We start from the raw sequence: 20,897 nt of genomic DNA, 5'->3' as shown, positions 1-20,897 counted from the left end.
TTGCAGGAGGAAATTGACATGGGACTGCTGCAGTAATGATCATGTGTTACTGCAGCTCTAATTTGGCTGAAAATGTCGTTCTGTACCTTGGTCTTCTCTCAAAATCAATTTGGAACCTCCATTTTGTGCAGAATACCACAACTCAGCTATTATTGGGAGCTTGTCAGAGCACACTTATTACTTCCATTCTACAGTCACTCACTGACTACTCATCAGTTACCAAGCTCAATTTAAGATAATGGCTATAACATACAAAGTCTTTCATGGCCTTGGACCTTCATATCTGTGAAACTGACTCTATTCCTATGCAGCACCACAACAGCCTCACTCATCTGAACAAAGTCTTCTGCAGGCGTCAACCTGCAAATGGGCAAAATCAACAACTGTCCATACTCGTGCTTTGTCCACCTGGTAGAATGGCCTGTCTTAGAAGGACAACAGGGCTCCTGCTCTCCTGGCTTTCCACAAACTATCTGCAAAACTAATTTATTCAAAAGGATTTTTCTATGCAGGCAACAGGATGGTGTTGTATTCACAAAGTTACTTAGCTAAATTATTAGGGACAATGGTCTGAAACTAGGATCTAAGTAATTTTTTGCATTCTTTAATGTGTCAGGTTAATACTTATGCTTTGCTTCAGTTTCCACTTTTAGATTTCAGATTAGTTCTACAACACTAATCCCATTGTAATGTTGATTGAATGTCCGAATTTGTTAATTATATTCACTAACTCAGTGTAATCTGACTTGAGTCTAAGTGAAAGAGATGGACTGTAAATAAATAAAAACTTATTTTATCAGTCTCTTCATTCAGCCACCTTCCTTTTAAAAAAATCTTTCTTGAATCACCACTCCATCACCTCTATTCAAATCACCACTTATCTCTTCCAATATCTATCCATTGATTTTGTATTTCTTTATCTAAAATTACAGAATCATAGAGTTGGAAGAGATCACAAGTGCCATCAAGCCCAACCTCTACCATGCATGAATACACAATTAAAGCTCTCCTGACAGATGGCCATCCAACCTTTGTATTCCTCTGTCAAACAGCCCTTACTGTCAGGAGGTTCTTCCTGATGTTTAGGTGGAATTGAATTGAATCCATTTCTCCTTGTCCTAATCTCAAAAACAAGCTTGCTTTATCTTCAACATGACATCACTTCAAATACTGAAACATGACTATCATGTTGCCCTTACTTTTCCAGACTAAATATACCTGGCTGTCTAATCTATTCGTCATAGGGCATGGAATTCAGACCTTTTATCTTTTTGGTCTTTTTTTCATATGTCACTTTCTTGGCCATCTTCTTTCATCTATTTGAGGTGCTTATTGGCTCCTTCTGTACAGCAGTTCCTCACACCTCATTCACTTTTCCAGTCTGTCATTACCTTCCCTTCTTTTCTACTTTCAACATTACACTATTGAACAATGAAAGTGTGCAACATGCTAGAGCTATACTGAAGATCTTCCCTGCTCATTAGTTCATAGTTTGTCTCCATTATTGTACCACAACTATGACAATGTTTAACACACAAGACATGGTAAAAACAGGGTGACAGGCAGTGTTCCATTTTGAGAATATTGTAGTTTTGTCCCATGCTTTTGCTTTCTGCCCAGCAAAGCTGACCCAAAACATTTTCAACACCTGAACTGAAAATCAACATGGCATTTTCTCATTTCCTTCCATCAGTACAGGGATAAAATAAATACATTTTGAACACGCATGGATTAAAACAGTCCAATTACATCCAAACAGTTGGTTAAAATGTGATAACAATGTGGAAACTCCCACTCGGTACTTAACTATGGGTGAAGGAGGGCTTGCGTTGTGCAAGAGTGATTGTGAAGACAGAGCTGTAAAGGCATAGTTATTCCAAGTCAATAAACATAGAAAATCAAGAAAAAGTCTTGTTTAAGCACTTCAGATAATTTTACAAAAGCTGATTTCAGAGAAAGATTTTTTTTAAAAGCAGATTAGCAAGCAGATAATGGATGGTTTGGGGGGTTTTTCAGATTAGAATACTGACAAGTTTTATTTCAGCAAAAAGCACAAAATATGTTTTTTCTAACAAGAAAATAGTGTACAGCACTTGCATGTGCATCTCTTGCAGTCATACAGTGTTGTTTAATTAGCTGTCTCTGTTTAACATAAACTTTGTTTTCAGTAATAGGGCTGCTCCTGAACACTTATCTTTTGCTTGCATGGGAATGAAAGTGCTCTTTAGAACTTCAGCACAGCGGAGGCAGATGCTTGCTTTCTGATCAAGATCAGCTGAGGCAGCAGAAGACTCCATATGCTGGAACCAGTATACAAACTATGGCTGAAATTGACTTCTTGTGGTGCTTTTTTCTTCTTCTTGAGATATGCTTTAGAGACGAATGCTTCAAAGTAGCTGGTCCTTCTCTGCAGATGTGTGAAGGAGATATGAGCCAAGACCAAGGGAGGCTTCTCTATGAGCTTGTTTAGTGAATTTTGAAAAAGAGTGAGTGCTACTCATCCAGAACAAGTAAACACTAAGCATGGCCAGTGGTTTTTCCCACAGGAAATACACTGCTTGAAAGTGTGTTCTGTGCCAAGAAAAAAAGGGGGCAGGAAGAAAGTACAGGGAAGGGGAAAACCTGAGGTAGACCTTCTTCCTGCTCTTTCCCGAAAAGAACACATCTATTAAAAATTATGTTAAGGACATAAAAGTCTAAGAGAGAAAGGAATACCCAGCTCATCAAAAGTTAAAAAAAGTTACCCACAATGTCTCAGAGGACCAAACTATATGACAGCATCCTCTGTTATTTCGAAGCAGTGAATTCTTACCAGAAAACTCATTTCAACTGTGCCACACTCCTGATTTTGGCTGGAACCACTATAGCACAGGGGTAAGAGGGATTCCTGCCTTCCCTGGGGCACCATTTTTTTTTACCATAAAATAATACGAACCACACCATTCTAGGTCAGAAAAGCCAATGGGGGAAGCCAGGAGCTTCTCCTCCACCAGTGCTGTGGTGGTCCCAATCAGAATCAAGCCCCATGGCACAGTTGAAGATAAATCCCTAGTAAGAACTCACTACTTCAAAATAGCAAACATCCCTGAGGACACCTGTATTGTATAGTTTGGCCCTGAAGTGGTGATCAAAGAAGAACTGAGAGGGAAGCACATCTGTTTAGTAGGAAGAGAAAGAAAATCTGTCTGCCAACCCCTGAGGACCTAAAACATTCTGGAAAATGGTATTGTAAGGGTGAGGTGGGATTTCCAAATTGTTTCCCACTTCTGGGATTCCCCAGAGACCCCAACTTATTATCGCAGTCAATACTTTTGAGTTCTTGTATGTGAACTGCATTCAATTGGATTTTTTACAATTATTGATGCATTCATTGAAAGATTTAAATAAACTAGAACTAAGGCTGAAAGCCCTTATCAAATTCTTTCTGATTTTAAACTGAAACAAATTTAAAATGTAATAATGAAATGAAGTATCAGATTTAATTGTTCAATTATAGAAGTAAATACCAATATCTACAATAAGGTTTAAAAAAAACAAAGAGAAAATCCATCGAGATTGCTATTTATAACATGTTAGTGATAATTTTCATGTATGAAAAGTGATGTAGCAGAATAAAATTGACATAAACTTCCTCTTCACTGTCACAATTAACACTAAAAACTATGGCCCCTTCCGCAAGGAGGCGGAAGGGGTTGGGTCGGCGTAAACCACGCCAACCCCACGACGCTGGGACCATCCACATGGACGATCCCAGAACCGGCTGGGACGACAGCGCCGCGGAGCGCTGTCGCCCGGCTGACCCGGCTTGTCCCTGGCCCTCCGGCATGTCGCCGAGGCCTGGAGGCACGCCCCCCGGCACTGCGCGCCTGCTTGAGCATCGCAGGGCAGGGGGGCGTGTCCCCAGGCCTCAGCGACGCGCCGGAGGGCCAGGGACCAGGTAAGTGAAGGGGGGGAGGGGGAGGGGGAGGGCGCCTTGGAGCGAGGTTGGGAAATGCCGGCTTCACGCCAGTCGGGCGACGCGAGGGCGGCGAGGCTGCGCAGCAGCTGTGCCCCCTGTGCGAATGGCTCCCTGGGGACGGCGTTTTTGCCATCCCCAGGGCGCCATAAAATGCCCGTGCGGAAAGGGCCTATGAAAAGCATGCCAATCAGTTCCTGTTTTCTAAGCTAACACACTCCCAGGCTGCCTGGTTGTAATAGTCTCAGGTAATTAAAAATGCAATAGAAAAGCTACATAACGATCATAAGTATGTTTTTATTTACTTTATTATCTGTAATAGCTGCACAACTCCCAAGGTACATGGATTCCAAGTGCATTTTAAAATTTTGCATACTTTTGTAGGCATATGCAGTTTGTCTGATTTACAAAGTTGAGAAATATTCCCAGTTAACTGGGAATCTTTCGGTAAACCTTACTAACAATAGAAATTCTGACCTGTAAATATATTAGCCACAGTCTCTTGCATGCTTTCAAGTAATGGCAATTCATAGCTCACTGAAACATGGGCAGTTTTCTTCCCCTTCCTTTCCTTATATGTGACTAACAGCCCAGTTCTACAGGGTCAGCCAAATGGACTGTTGGAGCCAGCGTGGGACTGCACTGGAATTTTTGCCTTCCCCTCTCCAATGTAAATACCACTGGGAGGTGGGCATCCAACCCAGAAATCAGCCCAGCCCTCAGAGTTGCATCATTGTCCTGGCAGATGCTAATGCATCTGGGGGCATTCTGAGGGCATTCCTAGGGGAGGCACTGACGTTAATTGATTTCCACCAGCTTTTGGAGCCAGGAACACCCCATCATGCTCTAACTAATGAGTGCTTTCTACTTCTGCAGCTGATGTGTGCTGTCATATTCAAAAATATAAAATTGAATTTATACTCTGTGAACCAGTATGGAATCCTAGTTTTCAGGAAAGCCATAGTAAGCCATATTTTGTCAGTTCAGATATTTTTGTCAGTTCAGATATTTTATTTATATTCTTGACTGCTCCAGAAAGTTCAAAGTGTTTTACAAAAGTCCTAAAAAATGTTGTGGTGGACTCCTCCATAAAGGTAAATATGGGTGTTAAATAACATTAAAATAAATCTGCAATTTAATCCTTAGGGTAGAATTAATGCACTAGTGGTCAAAAACTGTTTCAAATGGTGGGAAATAGATTCCAGAAATCCCTAATATTGCCACAGTTTGTAGATAGGCCCTGTTAGGAATCAATATTCTGACATCATCACTTATACATTCTCTTACAGTGTCCACATCATTGACTGCTGCTGGTTGGTGGGAACAAGTAAACCTGCTGTAATGACACTTGGATGGTAACTAGGATGGAAACAATTTATGCTACATGTTACAAAGGAGAAGATGGACATTGGGCTGTTGTTTTTCATGGCAGCCTCTGTTTGTTTCTTACCTAACATTTTGGCTAAAGGAATAACAACAGACCCGAAGGAAAGATGGCAACCCTATGGCACACTTATTCCTGAATTGTTTAAGTAATAAAAAATAAGAATGTTTCACAGGTTCAACCCATTCCAGTGTTTTATGTTAGGAAGACATTTTTCTTGAGAAGATAATACATGTCAAAGGATTATTTTGTCAGAAAAAGATCACCACAATCTCTTATCCATGAGCAAACAAAATTACTTCAATGTTTCAAGAATAAACCTATTCTAGCTCTGTCTTGAGGCTCTGTTTGCTTCTTGTTTTCTGCAATTTTAGTGGCCTTACATACCTTTTAAAACTTAGATTTTTGCAGTGCTCCTATGCCTTTAAAAGCTGAATGACTGGCAGGAATTAGTAAGTGAAACTGTTTCCATATCAAAACTGGAAAAAGCTTTGCTGATTTCCATATGTTAATAACAAAATGCCACTGACTCATGGTGACCCTTCTGCATGGCAATCCATGTCCTCCTTAGTGCTCTCTCCTCTGAGTACTAAAGATTCACTTCTGAATGCTTTACTTTTGAGCCCTGATCAGCTCAGCCTAGTTGGGGCCAGAGCTGGAGTGAGGGGGACCTGTGCCCAGGGCCTGTGCGTGTGCTGCACCCCTGCCCACCATGCCATGCCACCAAACTGGCATGCCCCCTGTCCCCTTGGTGCTACGCCACTGATTGGGGCAATTCAAACTGTCATCAAAACTGTACCATCGAGTTATACTTGGTTCACACCAAACCCAACAACTTTCACTTCATAGAGTTTTCAAGGCAAGAGATGAGCAGAAGTGGTTTGATGTCACCTTCCTTTGCACAGTAGCCTCAGGTTTCCTTGGTAGTCTCCCATCCAACTACTGACCATGGTTGACACCTGCTTAGCATCCAAGCTCTGATAAAATTGCACTAGTCTAAGCTCTTAGGGCTGCTACTTTCACATGTTAGTGACAGTTAAAGGCACACATAAAAACTGACAGACATCATGATATGCCTTATCTTAGTTAAAATGGACTGGCTCTCCTCACTTCAATGGCTATGTAACACCTGAGACAGAAAGAAGGAAAGAGAGTGAGGCAGATGAAGCATCATCACATCCCTGTTCTTGGACTTTGACACTCTCCAAAATGAATATTTTTTAAATGAATGTGGTGTATTTTACAAATGATGCACACCATTTTGAGTACTCCTTTCAAGAACCAGGATATAAATCCAAGAAATAAATCAATATTTGAAATGGGGAAGAAAGAGAAGAGCCACCAGTTCCAAAGGAATATGACAGGATGCTGTAAATTTCTCATTAACAATCAGGGTGGTACATTGTCCATCCTTGTAAAAATCCAGGAATTCTGCATTATTGAATCTGAACCTATATTGTCTGAGCTATAATATCATTCTTACCAGATATTTTTTTATGTGTGTGTGTGTACATATATAATATATATGTATATCAATAGACTGTTTCATCAGAATTATCAAGCATTCTCTAAAGAAACAAAATGATTGCCATATGGCCATATGAATATCTAGACCAGTACCTTAACCAGTTCTGTAGGGCCTATTAGACTTAGATACTCCACTGGGCTTTTGGTTGAGGTAACCTATATGTCCAATCCATCTTGCTGGCTTCCCAAACTTTACTTTTCTTTTAACTTCTTTCAAACTTTTTCAATTTTAAACCTTCTTCACCTTCTGAAGGTTTTGGTACCCCCACCTTTCCCCATCCCAAACACTGGAATTTGATGGTTCGTTGGGATGAAGGATTTTAGTCTTTGAAAAGTGATTATTTGCCATCTTATTGCCAGTAATTGTTACTAATTGTGTTTATTATGATTGATCAGTTAATGTTTTAATGTTAAATTATTGAATGTTGTTTTTATATTCATTCATTCATTCATTCATTCATTCATTACCTTGAGTAGACATGGGATAAAACAACAATCAGACTAACAGTAACAATAATAAAAGGTTGTTAGGTGATCAACAGGAGTGCACAGTTGTTTATAAAGCTGTTGCCAAAAACTTTGCTATGTCTGCAGTTCTCTTAGTGCAGCAGTCATTCAAAAGCAGACGTAGCTTGTCTTGTTCAGAAGTGGCAAGACACGAATTAATGTGAGGTTCAATGTAGAGACTCCTGAGTTCTGTGTGGTGAGAACAATACAAGAGTATATGAGCTGTTGTTTCTACTTGGTTGGCTGAACATTGACAAGTTCTTGCTTGAACAGGACCTGCAGGAATCTGCCACAGAGAGCTGCAGAGGGGAGAACATTTAGACGAGCTTGCATAAAGAAGCGTCTCAGTAATGGGGATGAGAGATTTTTTAAGTAGGCCAGAAGGGATCCATCAGGTGGAAAAAGTCCATAGCTCAACGATGAGCAAGGCCTGTTAGTTTGAGATAGCAGTGTTGTCTTTCCAGATCAAGTACTCTTTGTTTTAAGGTGCGAAAGGTACTGATCTCATCTGAGTTGGAAAAAAATTCCACAGAGAAACCTAAGGTTGTGATATAATTTGTAATTTGTTGGTTCCATTTGGAGCGGTATGAATCTGCGAGCATGTGACATGTTAATTTGCCTGGCCTTGCATTGTGATGGAGGTGCACCCAAAATTTCAAGGCTGATATCCAGACTCTCATAGTTATAAGATTTAAACCCATTTCTAGGCATAGGCTTGAGAAGGATCCACTCAGCAGCGGTCGTGGTAACAGCAGAAGCAGTTAAGGAAAAGAAAACGCAGGAACCCAGGCGTTGTTCACTTCAAAGAACAGAAGGGTTTTATTCCTTGTTTCCAAAATCACAAAACAGTCTGACAGAGTGCAGCGCAGCAACTGGATAACCAAAGCACGCGCAGAGCAAACTGTTCTGTGCATATATATATATAGACATACAACCAATCAGGGAGTAGTGATGCAATCACACTAGATGTGCTTAGTCATGGTTGCATCACCCACCTGAAACTAGGTGAAAGGTGGAGGATTGCATCAGCCAAGCTGTCAAGTAGATTTTGCTGATCTAATTGTCAAGTCCTAACAAGGCTGACATTTGCAACACAGTTGGGTAGTCCAAGAAGGTTGCGAAAAAACTTGGACTGAATTATTTCGAGGTCTTTAATCGGGCCACCTACCCATATTGGGGCTCCATATAGCATCTTTGGAATTAATTTGGATTTGAAGATTTTAACTGCAGAAGGTATGTACTGAGGTGACCATTTCAGATTGAAATGAAACATCACCCCCAGGTAGCGGAAAGATGGCATTTGTTCTAATGTGTTCTCATTGATTTTCCATGAAGAGGGTTGCCAAGATTTGGCAAACACCATAATCTTGGATTTGGTATAGTTCATCTCCAGAACATTGCATTTACAATAATCCAAAAATGCCTGGAGACTGTGGGTGAGGCCAATTTTTGTCTGCGAAAGTAAAACTGCATCATCTGCATATAGTAATGCTGGGATCTTCTGTAAGTTCAAGGTGGGATTGTGGCCTTCTATTTTCAAAGATGGGGTATTAGGTCACTAATGAACAAATTAAACAGAAGAGGGGCCAATACGCAGCCTTGTTTAATGCCTCTGTTAGAGGGAATATCAGAGGTTAAACATCCTGTGAGGTTGCAGCGAACTCTGCAGCTTGTGTTGGAATACAATATACGGATGAGTATAAGTTGATGGGGGGTCTATGTCCATTAATTGCAGTTTGTTCCATAAAAGATCCCTTCTGGCCAAATCGAAGGCACTTCTCAAATCGAGGAGTTTTCATATAATGTGTATAAAATAGACAATCTGTGAACTGTGAAATGGATGCAAAGAAAATCCTAATATTTTCTTTCTAAAACAGGTAAAGTTCAGCTTAGTCATGGCCATCCGTCCAATTAATTTGCTTTTGCTCATGGTCTGGGCACAAAGTGCAGTTCCCCACGAGTTGTCTGCTGTTACATCTGCATTGAAAAGCATTACTGTTGGAACAGCAGGTTTCTTTGACAGAATATCAAATAACTATATTTTTTCATGGAATTCAAACTGCAGACTGTCTATAAATACATGAAAGCTTAAGACAGACCATCACAAAGAAGACCATGGCAAATCTTTAAACTATGCAGTCTTGCATTTTCAGACAAAAATGTTCCACACCTGTGTGTGGATGTAGGTATGGACAAGGCAGAAATGCTATACCTTTCCCTGCCAGTATCACAGCAGTGCAATCTCCGTTCCCCCTGTTCTTGTACAGATCTTCTAGTCTGCAGAGTACAAGGTGTTTTGAGGTTACATGTATAATTAAGCGGGCAGACAAGTTGGTTTTTCTAATCCTGCATGAACAAATCATAAATTCACTCACAACTCTCTTGTTGATATTCCTCAGAAATCTTGTCATGTACTTTCCCCTTTATTATTTAAGCAGGCTGGTGCTTGAATATTTAAGTTATGACAATCACTCCATTATGAGGGCCTTTGGAAGGTAATAGTCTGGGTTTTAAAAGTGTGGGATAGGTGAGAGGGCTGGTTTTGTTGTTATTTCTGTGCTAGCCTTTTGGGACATGAGCATCATTCCATAATGTTACTTCAGCTGAGTAGTACATGTTTGTAGGAGTGAGTTTTGTATGAGTTGAACATATTTATAGAACTGAGTGTTCCTGAGTTATGTAATAGCTTCTGCAGCAATGTGGTACATTTCTTCGATTTAGTATGGTCAAATGTTTTTGGGCACTGAACAGTGAATTTTTATCTATAATATCCTGGTACCAATTAGGCTGTCTCTGCTGGTGACCAATGTTCTAGTCAGTAATCTTGAGGACAATGAAAGCTCTAACAATGGTCATGGGACTGAGAGAGGGAATCTTCAAGGGACCTGTTTGTCAGGAAAGATTTACCTCAATGGTAAAATACCCAAGAAGAAGTGGGATCACAACTGTGAACTTTTCTTGCATAGAAAAACAGCCTTCACATTGTAATGCTGATGCCAAGAACTACACAGGTTATAGAACAGCATAGGTTACAGCTATGTTTTCCAATTGGATTGGTGAAAAATACCATCCATTTAATAGAGGTTTAAAAAATGGACAATGGACAAAAAATGGAAATGGACAATTGAAACTTTTCATGGCATTAAATTAAATAGCTTCACCTGTTAATTGCTGCAGATCAAATTGATTTTAAAGGAACTGCTAGAGGGATCAGTTCAAAAGTTGACAACCCTAACTATAGTAAACTGAAAAATAGAACAACTGTCCAAATCATACAAATAGAAAACTGCCTGATAATATGTAAATGAAAATGCGTGGTAAATTTGTAAATTTCATTATAAACTTTATTTTTACAAATAATTTCCTTCCAAAAGCTTACTTGTAAGTGCAGATTTCCTGCTGGTTACCCCTTCTTTTCTTCACCAGGCGATGACAGATGAGCAAAGGTCCTGCCCTTTTGGGGCTAAAAATCCCTTGTTGTCCTGTTTGGTATGTGAGCAGAACACGTGAAAGTCAATCAGGAACCATAGAAGGATAAAGGAATCAGATGGGACGGAGGAAGTGGGAAAAAAGAAATGCGACCTTAGTTTTTGAAATAAATCTTTTAGTAGGAGACTACAATGTCTTGGAGTCTTGTTTCTGGAGAAAACTTGACTGCTAATTTCTCTCTGTACTCCTAAATTATCAACTGTAACCATATAAATAAATGAATGAACCCAGCAGGATTGTGTTGTACCTGTAAAAACTTTCTATAATCTTTTCTGAAACACCTTATTTCCCTATCCTTGGGGGTAAACGTTCTGTTTTTGCTAAACTTATTTCATTCAGAAGGCTCTTGGATTAATTTTGTCAGGTAGAGGGTTGGAGGTAGAGAGCACACTGGTCAAACTTTACTTCACACTACTTGACCTTCAGACAGACCTTTTTCTGAATTTACTGACAACAGCTTTCAAGTTGCCAGCTTCTACTATAGCTGCAGCAATTGCAAGAAAGCTGTTATCACTGAATGAGGCAGTGCATAGCTTCTATTTATCACCAAGAGGTTCCTTTAAAGGAACTTTTGGTAAACCAGCCAGACTATCAGAAAATGGGGAACAGATAAGGAAAGTCAGAGAAGGCTGCTGACCATGAGCACAACTGAGCCCAGCTCATCCAAGTGGCTAAAGGGAAGGCCAGGGAGGAGGCTTCAAGCCTTCTCCAGGCTTTGGGGAGAGACTGGGAAAAGAGGAGAAGGAACAAGCTGTGGTTAACCTCTCCCCTTCCACACCTGAGACCTTTGCCAGTTTTGCAATCTTTGCTGGAACCACAGTCAGGCGGTGTGGGGGTGGGGGTAGGGAGGGAGAGGAACAAGGAGTTGTAGGTCCCCTTGATTCCCACAACCACATGTGGGGCCAGATCCGCGTCTCTGGTCCTACACAGCTGAGTTAGTTTTAAGAAAAACTAAGTTAGAAATAAAAGCAAGGCATCTGATATTAGAAAAACAGAAAGTTTACTTAGCAGAATATAGCAAGTTACAGAATGTGAACACTCCCCAGTGCCCTCGAGTGATAGACACAGAATTTAGAACGTTACAGAATACAGATAAGTTACAGAAGGTGACCTCTCCCTAAGGAGGCACACCCCAATCCAATGTTTAGAATGTTACAGGAGATTGCCCTCTCCTGGGTGGCTCTCGAAGGAGGCACGGCCAGTAGAGGAAGAGTCTTAATTCTTATAGATGCAGAAATAAAGACGTCACATAATCCTTCCCCTTACATTTCACGTGCTTCAAGCATATGTGTTCAAACTCCATTGGTCAGATCTGTCTTCTGGTCACAAATAAAGACAGCCTATATTTCTACGTCAAACACTACATGCTGTTAGTTTATGGCCTCTATGCATATACAAAGGATAGTAATAAAAGCTAGCTCACTGTCTTCAAGAAAAACCCTTTCTCTGAGTTTGGCTCTCAGAGAGAGCTATGTCCTCAAGGTATGCAGGACATTCTTTTGGATCATAAAACTCTCTGTTCAATTCCCCAGCATGAAATGTTAAAACATGATTCTAACACTTATACAATGATTCTAAGACAATAGAATTATAGTGAAATACAAATACATGTAAATATGAATCATTTCCTTATCATTTATGTGTTCATTTAACTATATAGAAAAACCACTTTGTAATTTAACTAATCACATTGGTTTAGCTAGTTCTAACCCAAAAACCTAACCAAGAAAACAAGATAATAAAATTGCATCTTGTCTTCTGTCACGTAGGCCCTCTATGCCAAGATACTGAAGATGTTATCTTGCTGGCCTGCATATTCACTGAGAAACCTGGTGACATTCCTTTGACCTGTTGCTAAAACATGCAGGCTTTTGCTGGTCACTTACACAGAAGCTCCATTTTGATTCTTTGCAATCTCTGGTTCATTTGGATTAATCTTCCTTGATTAAACAATTTAATACACATTCTGGCCCGTCTCCACACACAATACTGAGTTTAATAAAAGCACTAACAGAACATATTTGTATTTATTTATTTTTAAATGCCACTCATAAAATTACATAGCAGAAAATCTGCTCAGAGATCATTATCAATGACTTGCTGCCGGTGACGACATAGTTAATATATTGAAATCAAACGGCTGCTACTTTTATTGAATTTAATGACTATCAGACACCATCCAGCATGAGCAGCTTTAACAAGCTTGCAGAATCCTTAAAATTATAGAGGAAATTATAGAATTGATCAAAACACCTCTGATTACTCGATGAGTTCTGAAAAGATGTATAAGCAGAAGAAGGGCAGGATTGCATTTCCCCCCTAAAGCTGTTTATGACAATAGAAGGATCGATCTTACAGGCTATCCTTAATGACTGCATCTGTGCCTCTTCTTGAGATTTAAAAAATTATTTGCTCCTTTATTCTTTGTCTTAATTCACAATACTTTCCTGAGAAAAGTTGCACCTGAAGTCAATGGGCTTAAAAGGGTATAAATCTGTTTAGGATGGCACTGTGACACAACTGATATTCTATGGCAGAGTTGTACACTACTAAGACAAGGAGCCATCTGCTGCTATTGCAGCATTGTCTGGTCATGAGCCGGAACATCACAGCAAAGAAAACAGAAAACAGTACATTTTCTATATATATTTTACTGTCAGAGACAGCACTTGTTTTGCATTTTAACAATTATTTCACATTTCCTCCTTTATTGATTTATTCCACCTAAGGTGAAAGAATTATAAATTTGTGTCAAAGTACAAGTGCACAGGAAACTGTTATTGTATTTTATGTTGATGTTGTACACTGCTCAGAGCCCTCCAGGGATGGGGCGGTATACCAAATTGAATAAATAATAATAAATAATAATAAAGATATCTGGAACAGGCTTAGGAGCTCATGTACCCAGATGGGCTGGCAACAAGAACAACAACAAAAGCCTTACCAGGATTTACAGCAGTGAGAACCCAGCCAGCAGAAAATTAAAATATGGAAAGCTATGTTCCTCTTGATGCTGCTATACAGTTTCAGATTTATGAACAATGAAGAAATTGGATGGGGTGAGTCCTGTTTTCAGGAGTTCAAGTAGGAGTCCTATACATGGTATCTACAAATGGTTTAGAGAAGGGAGAGAGAATGCAACTGTTCTCCAGTGGTTCCTACCTGAGGTAGAAAGCATTAGAGTATTTCTGGTCACAGCAGGGGCAGAGAGAAGTGAGTTAGGCCGTTTCCGCACGGCCACCTCGCGCCCCCACGCCGGCAAGAGTTCTGGCGGCGTGGGGGCGGAAGCCCGCTCGCACGCAAGCGTGCGAGCAGGCCACGCAGAACGCCCGCCGCAGGGAGAGGCCCGGCTCCCGCACGCGAGCTGCTCGCTTCGCCTTTCCGGGATGTCTTCGCTGGCTAACAGCCCTCGACGCTGCCTCCCCTCCCACCCCCCTGGAGGTCTCCGTCCGACTCACGATGTCCTCATCGCGCCTGCTGGCTGTCTAAGCCCATGCGCTGCCCTCCGACCCCTGGAGGTGGGAGGGACGAGTGTGTGGGCAGGGCTCGGCGACGGCTTTCAGCAGGCGGCCCATCACGAGCTGTATTACATTCCAGTCAGACGGAGGAAGGAGAACAACGTCTTCAGCTGGCGGGCGCTTGGTTAGCGCATCACGCCACCCGGGAAGACGCTTCCTTCTAACAACAACCCTTTAAAGGGTTGTTGTTTAGGGCGGCCTGACGCCCGCCCTGGGAGAGGGAAGCGGAGTCGAGGTCGCTAAGCGCTTCAGTGCGAATGCTGGGGCGTCTGGGGCGGCGTTTTTACCGCCCCCAGGCCGTCGTTTATGGGCCGTGCGGAAACGGCCTTAGAAAGTAAGAGATGCAGACTACTGTATTCCCCCTTGCTGCCTTAGAACATTTAATAAAATAGGCATCCTTCCAGAACACTTTACAAAACCATGTAATGGAAGTATATTACCTAAGAAAAATTGTAGAGAACACTCATCATCATCATCATCAACATCATCATCAAATCCATAATGCTAAACAGCATATTGGGCAACAAGTGCTCTCCAGCATTTCCGGTCTTGGGCGAGAACACTAATTAACACAATTGGTTTGTCTGAGGAAGTAGAGAAAGATAAATTAACAAAATATTCAGTTTGTCATGTGACAAACATGGACCACCAAATAATCTACAATGTCTGAATATTAGATAGAGGGACAGCCAAGACTAATATGGACTAAGATGAAGTACAATTGACAGATTTTTAGAGTAAAGCTAGTCACAAATTGACAACTGCAGTATTAATATTAATGGGACAGATGGCAATGAGGATCATTCCAGTTTTTTTGAGAAGGTATTTAAAGTTTTAGCCATCTTGCTTGTATTTTTCTTAGTCTACAGCAAAGGATTTCAAGGACAGCCAACTGTTTTCTTCAGTTTTCCAAAGATATCTCCTGCCAATTGTTGTTGAAGACAGGACAGTATGCAAGACTATGTGGTCTAATATGTCAATCTCTATGTCAATATATTTATATACATCATCTGCATTAAATTATCATTTGCCCCTAACATTTTGGGAGTTGATCTATGTAGACTCTTTTTTATATTTAGTTTGTTTAGTCAAACATCCTATGAAACTTTCAGTATATTATGTGCTTCTTCAAATACTAGGAAAATACAATTAAACTTTTAAAACTAGAAGAGGTGGCTCACAAGTAAAGAAAAATATGTGATTAATTTGGAGCACTGGATGGGGAGGGGGCTATTGGATAATGGCAAGAGAAAGGATGAGCCAGGAGAGGCCGATTAGAACACAGAAAGGCAGAAGAGTGGGAGGGTAGTGAGCAAAAGGAAGGCAAAAGGAAGAAAGAAGGGGGACAATCTGAAGTGATTCTGGAAGAGAAAGTTTCTTTTCAGTCAGAGCAAAGGGGTCCAGATATGCAACAAGGGGTATGCTACTTCATGACTGCAAATGAACACTCCAGTTTTTATTTTCTAGCATAAATCATTCAGTGAGTGTCCGCTATGAATAGACACGCAAAGATCATACTATGTGATTAGCAGATTAAATCAGTATTCAAGTATTCTTCATCTGGGTGTTATGCATACTGATAGAGGGGTTGGGACAATCCATCAATAAACTCTGTCTGCAATGATAGAACTACCTACAGTCTAAAGAGCAAACTCTCAGTTCTGAAATATATTTATACAGAAATATATTTCAACATGTACTTGAATTCCAAAATGTTTACATGGCTTTGTATTGCTATTGATCAAGGTAGTCTTGATCTCTGTCATGCTTGTCCCTTGTCCTGCATGACCTCTGGAGACATTCGACAAACCTTATATAGATTTCCTTTATCTCACTCTCCAATACCAATTTATTGTAGCAAGTCTAAGCAAGTTCCCAGCTGCCAGCGGATAAAATATAGAGTACAAATAAAACATACCTGATTCCTTAACATTAGTTGTCAAAAAAGAAATGACCTGGCATTGCAAGGCTGGCAATCATTGCTGACTGCCTTTTGAAGTCACCAGAACACACCTAGACACACTTCCTGATTGAACAGCTGGATTTCAATCCAGTAGCACCTTAGAGCCCTCAAGATTTTGGGAGCAGGAGCTTTCTGGGTTAGATATCAGATATGTGATGAAGGAAGCATGGACTCTGGAAAGCTCATACACGCCCCCTCAAGTTCTGCCCGTCTTTAAGGTGCTACTGGACTGGAATACAGTACTGCAGATCCATAGGGTTACCCTCTGAAACTCACTGCAGCCTCTCCGCTTAGGAGTGTGCGTGAGAAAGCCCACGAGGAAACAGAATGAAGAACAAATCTACCTCTCTCTCCAAACTTCGTGGAGGTCAGTGGCCGTCTGCCTTGGGGCTGGCAGGTCACCAAGCGGACAACAGGCGCGCCATTGCCCCGTCTCCCTCCAACCACCCTGAAGGCTGGGCGAGGGGCGCCACGTGTGCCTGCGCGGCCCCTGGAGACACGCGTGTACACAGGAGCGAGCTCGTGCGATCCGGAGTCACTCCTCCTCCTCTCCCCCCTTCCTCGGCATCCTTCCAGTAGCCACCCACTCCCACTCCCACCCAGCAGCTCCCAGCTTGACTGGCAGCGCCCAAACTGGGTGGGGAGGCTCTATGCAGCTCGAGAGAGGAGGGGAAGAATCTACAGCTGCCTGCTCGCTCTGATCGCGTTTTCCTCCGGGAGCCATCGGTTCTTCCAAGGGCAAGGAGAAGAGGGGGGAGGGAGAGAGGGGGGGCTTGAAAGACGAAGGTCGCGGCTCCTCATCGGGGAAGAAGCCCCCGCTAGCAGCAGCACCCACCGCGCCATCGCCCTTTCTCCGCCAGGCGGCATGAACACCTGCGATGTCAAGGAGTATCTGGCCAGGAAGGAGATCCCACAGCTCTTCGAGGTAAATAAACAATAAAAAGCCCGCACCCAAATCTCCCCTCGCCCGGAGCCTCCTCCTTCTCGGCCGGTCTGCCGAGGTTCCAGTCCCCAGCCAGGCGAGCCAGCAGCAGGGGCCGCGCAGGTGGGAGGAGCGCGAGGATGGAGAAACCGGACTCGGGTGGGGATGCCGGCGAGGGCCCCTGCCTGCCCCTGCCTTCGGACCATCTGCCGCTTGCGCCCGACCCCTCCAAGCCCCTCCCTTGGCTCGGGGGATGGCTGTTATTAGTGACCCCTTCTCCAAGCTCCTCGCCTGCCTGGGCCGTCCAAGACTTGGGCTCGCCAGACAACCTTGAAGCTGGGAGGGAGGGAAACTGGGCTGCCGGGGCCGGACGGGGGCATCCTCCTCTGGCCGCTTCAGCCTCCAGCAGGCTACCTGACACCCCGCAGCGCTTCTCCCTCGGCGCCTTGTTCCTCTCGCCTAAGCTGAGCCAGGGAGCGGAACAGGGAACGCCCCCCCGCCTCACTTTCCAAGGGGCTGCGGGGGTTGTTGTCTTCGGTCGTCCCGGCTGCTTTACCCACTTTGGCAGTAGCACGGAGGACCTCGTGTGCGGAAGAGGGGATCTGGAAGCGGGAGAGAGGCTCAGTGCACATAGGATGCTGATCTGATCTCTGTTACTTTGTCCCGTTTCTTGTTCAGCCAGGGCTGCTAAAAAGCCCATGTCTGGATTAAAGATAACACCTGTAGCAATTCAGTTTAATTTTGTTTCCCTTCGAATTGGCCTGTTTAGAATCAGAAGTCTCCATTCCCAAGGACTGTTTCCATGGGAAGTAAGTCAGTCAGGATAAAAATTAGGTCTTTGTTCCCGTGCTAGCATTTTGTCATTTACATTACATTCTTCTCTTACCTGAGACTCAAAGCAAGCTTTAAATGGGGGTAACTGACTGCAAAGACAAATATGGAATGGATGCAGTAGTTGTGATTCATCAAGAAGTTTAAGTGGATTAATTATAGATAGAAGCTGGGAAGATGGCAGGAATTATTCAGAAAAGTGCAAATTATTTTTGGCATTGAATCATGTGTAGCAAAGACGGTTTTTTGGAAATATATATTTGGAAAATACCTTATAAATTGTTTCAAGGTGTTCAGAACATTGTAACACAGTTTATATTTTCAAAATGCTATTTAAATGCACCTCAATTTATAATTTTATTTGTTGTCCTAGTCAGTTCTATAACATGGGTCATAGCTACTTCCATTTTAGAAACTGGGGGTTGAGGCAAGGGGTCTACACTAGAACAGTTAATGAGAACCGGAAACATTGCAGGGGGAAATGTACCAAAGTAACTCAAATTTGTCATGTCTACAGAAGCCAAGTTTTCCTTAACTTCTGAGTACTGTGCTCAGCGTCTCCTCATTTTCTGATTCAGTTCATTCAGTAGCCTTTCTTCACAACCTTGTAAGACTATCAAAGCTGTGAGGACTAGAAACTTTTCAAGCAGACTCAGAAAACCTGGATAGTCATGGGCTGCTGCCATGGTGTGAAGATTCTTTGCACAGCTTTAATCACAACAAATTCAGAGGCATGCAGGTTGCTGATGGAGCTTCCAAGTGAGGAGTTTCTTATACACTTCCCACATTAATACTCAAAGGCATTGTTGTCATGGCTATGACTCATCCCCATTTATATTCCTTCATGCATATGCTACAGCACATACACATAGTATACTATATCTGCAGCAGTTTTACACCTTCCTCTTCCCATTCTTCTCCAGGCAATCAGAATGAAAATTACCCACACCTTTCCCATTGTATCTCCACGCAAAAAAAAGAATGGAAAGTTGTAGTTTAAAAATTTTTAAACTGGTTATTCAGAACTAAAATTTGAGGTGGTGCTAGATAAATGAGATTATAGTGTTATAGTATTTATCAGTAGTATAGTGTTATAGTATTTATCAGTAATAGTATATATAGCAATTATCAGGGAGAAAAATGTTGAGAAAATGTTGAGGGGATGGTGGTGGGGAAAATGGTGCTGAAGCATACAGGACTTTTGTGGCAAGAAAATTTGGACCATACTTTCTATGCAACATGCTAACCACTTGGATTGCATGCTTTCAGAAAAGATTAGACTGAAGCATGTTTCTGGAAGAAAGTATTGAGAACCAGGAAAGTCTGGAAACGGATTATTAGAGGACCATATTGTATGCATGCTAAACCGATAAAGGACTTCAGTTTAGAAGCTAAAGCATAAGAAAGAGTTCTATATAGAAATAGTCAAGATTAAATCACACACTGGCATAACCACTTCTCTCTCATCATTGATATTGCCTAGGCAAACAATGCTTTTGTTTTATGGTGTCATGGAATATACATAAGTTTTCAAAACTTGATAGACCCCTACTATAAGTTATCAAGTTTTATTATAGTAAATCAGTTTTGCTGCTGTTTTGCCAAGAGTGTGCATGGTCATTTTTTAAAACAAGGTGAGTAGGTCTCTACAACTAGCCTATACAACATAACTGGAAAAGTTAGGTTACCTGGGGAGTTTGGAGATAAGTTGAAATATTAATTGTTGGCATAAATTGAAACATGTTAATGTGTGTATTATTTCTTTCTGAATAACATTTTTGCTGAACACAAATAAGCAGAAGGTAAACTTACCCCGTTGTTAGGATAACTCTGTCCTTGAGATTTTAAATAAAATAAGGTGAGATAATTGTCATCAAGAAGAAGAAGAGTTCTATAAGACATAACTATTGCCCAAAGAACAAATTTTCTGCACAGCAAAAATAAAATGTCCTGCAGAAGTTTTTAAAAGATCTGTTTGGGCTTTTTGTGTTCATTGTACATGGAGAACATAAGCATTGCCAGTCAAAATGATTCTTTTTTTGCTGTCTGCTGGCCAATGGAGGTCTTGTCAGTTTCATAGTTGCATTTGCCATTTTGTGTACTACTGTGGAGATTCTCCTGCCTCTGCCTTTTGGTGAAGGTTTCCTATGGAGGTTTCCTCTGCTTTCAGCTCACCTGTGTGTGATTTCACTGTAAAAAGTACATGAATAAAGTTTGTTTTACCTGGTGATCCTGCACATGTGCCATTTTTATTTTGGGGGGCAGGGGGATGTCTGCAAAGCTATGACAACACAACAAGAGAATCTGCAATATGTGCATATTTGTGACATTGTAGCTTCATAGATATACCCTGAAAACAAACCAACAAAAAGACAATATGCACGGGATTGCCAGGCAAAACAGACTTTATTCATTTACTTTTTACAGTGTAATCGTGCAAAGATGAGCTGCAAGCAAAAGAAACCTCAGTGGCAGAACCAGAAGAATCTCTGCAGCAGCACACAAAATGGTGGGTGCAACTGCAGCGAAAGTGAAAGTGAAAGTAAGCTGGGAAGAAATAAAGAGTCTCTTGCCTGCTTTTGTTTGCAAGAAAATGTTTTCAACCGGTCTTCAGGAAAAAAAAAGATTGCTAGTTTAGTGATTTCCAAAAAACCTGGGTTGAGAGAAATAAAACATTCTGAAGACCTTTGGGCGGGAGAGAGCTTGAACTTCTTCTCCAAAAACTTTTAATGACATCCTCATGACATATTTCTGATGTGTGGAAAAGGCTATGTTGCAAAGGAAAGTACAAAAAAGCATTA

At 41.6% G+C, this 20,897-nt stretch overlaps 1 protein-coding gene across 1 annotated transcript in view; it reads left to right on the top strand.

The window, feature by feature from the left end:
- Positions 1-16,847: 16,847 nt before the first annotated feature.
- AK5 (adenylate kinase 5) overlaps positions 16,848-20,897 on the top strand; it is a 129,226-nt gene continuing 125,176 nt past the window's right edge. The window contains exon 1 of the mRNA XM_048496872.1: positions 16,848-17,268. Coding sequence (XP_048352829.1) covers positions 17,209-17,268 — 60 coding nt within the window. The 5' untranslated portion in view covers positions 16,848-17,208. The remainder of the gene's footprint in view (positions 17,269-20,897) is intronic.

Source organism: Sphaerodactylus townsendi, linkage group LG05 (assembly GCF_021028975.2).
Source record: "Sphaerodactylus townsendi isolate TG3544 linkage group LG05, MPM_Stown_v2.3, whole genome shotgun sequence".
NCBI lineage: Eukaryota > Metazoa > Chordata > Lepidosauria > Squamata > Sphaerodactylidae > Sphaerodactylus > Sphaerodactylus townsendi.
Note: the sequence above shows the minus strand (reverse complement) of the source record. Positions and strands in the feature narration are given on the sequence as shown.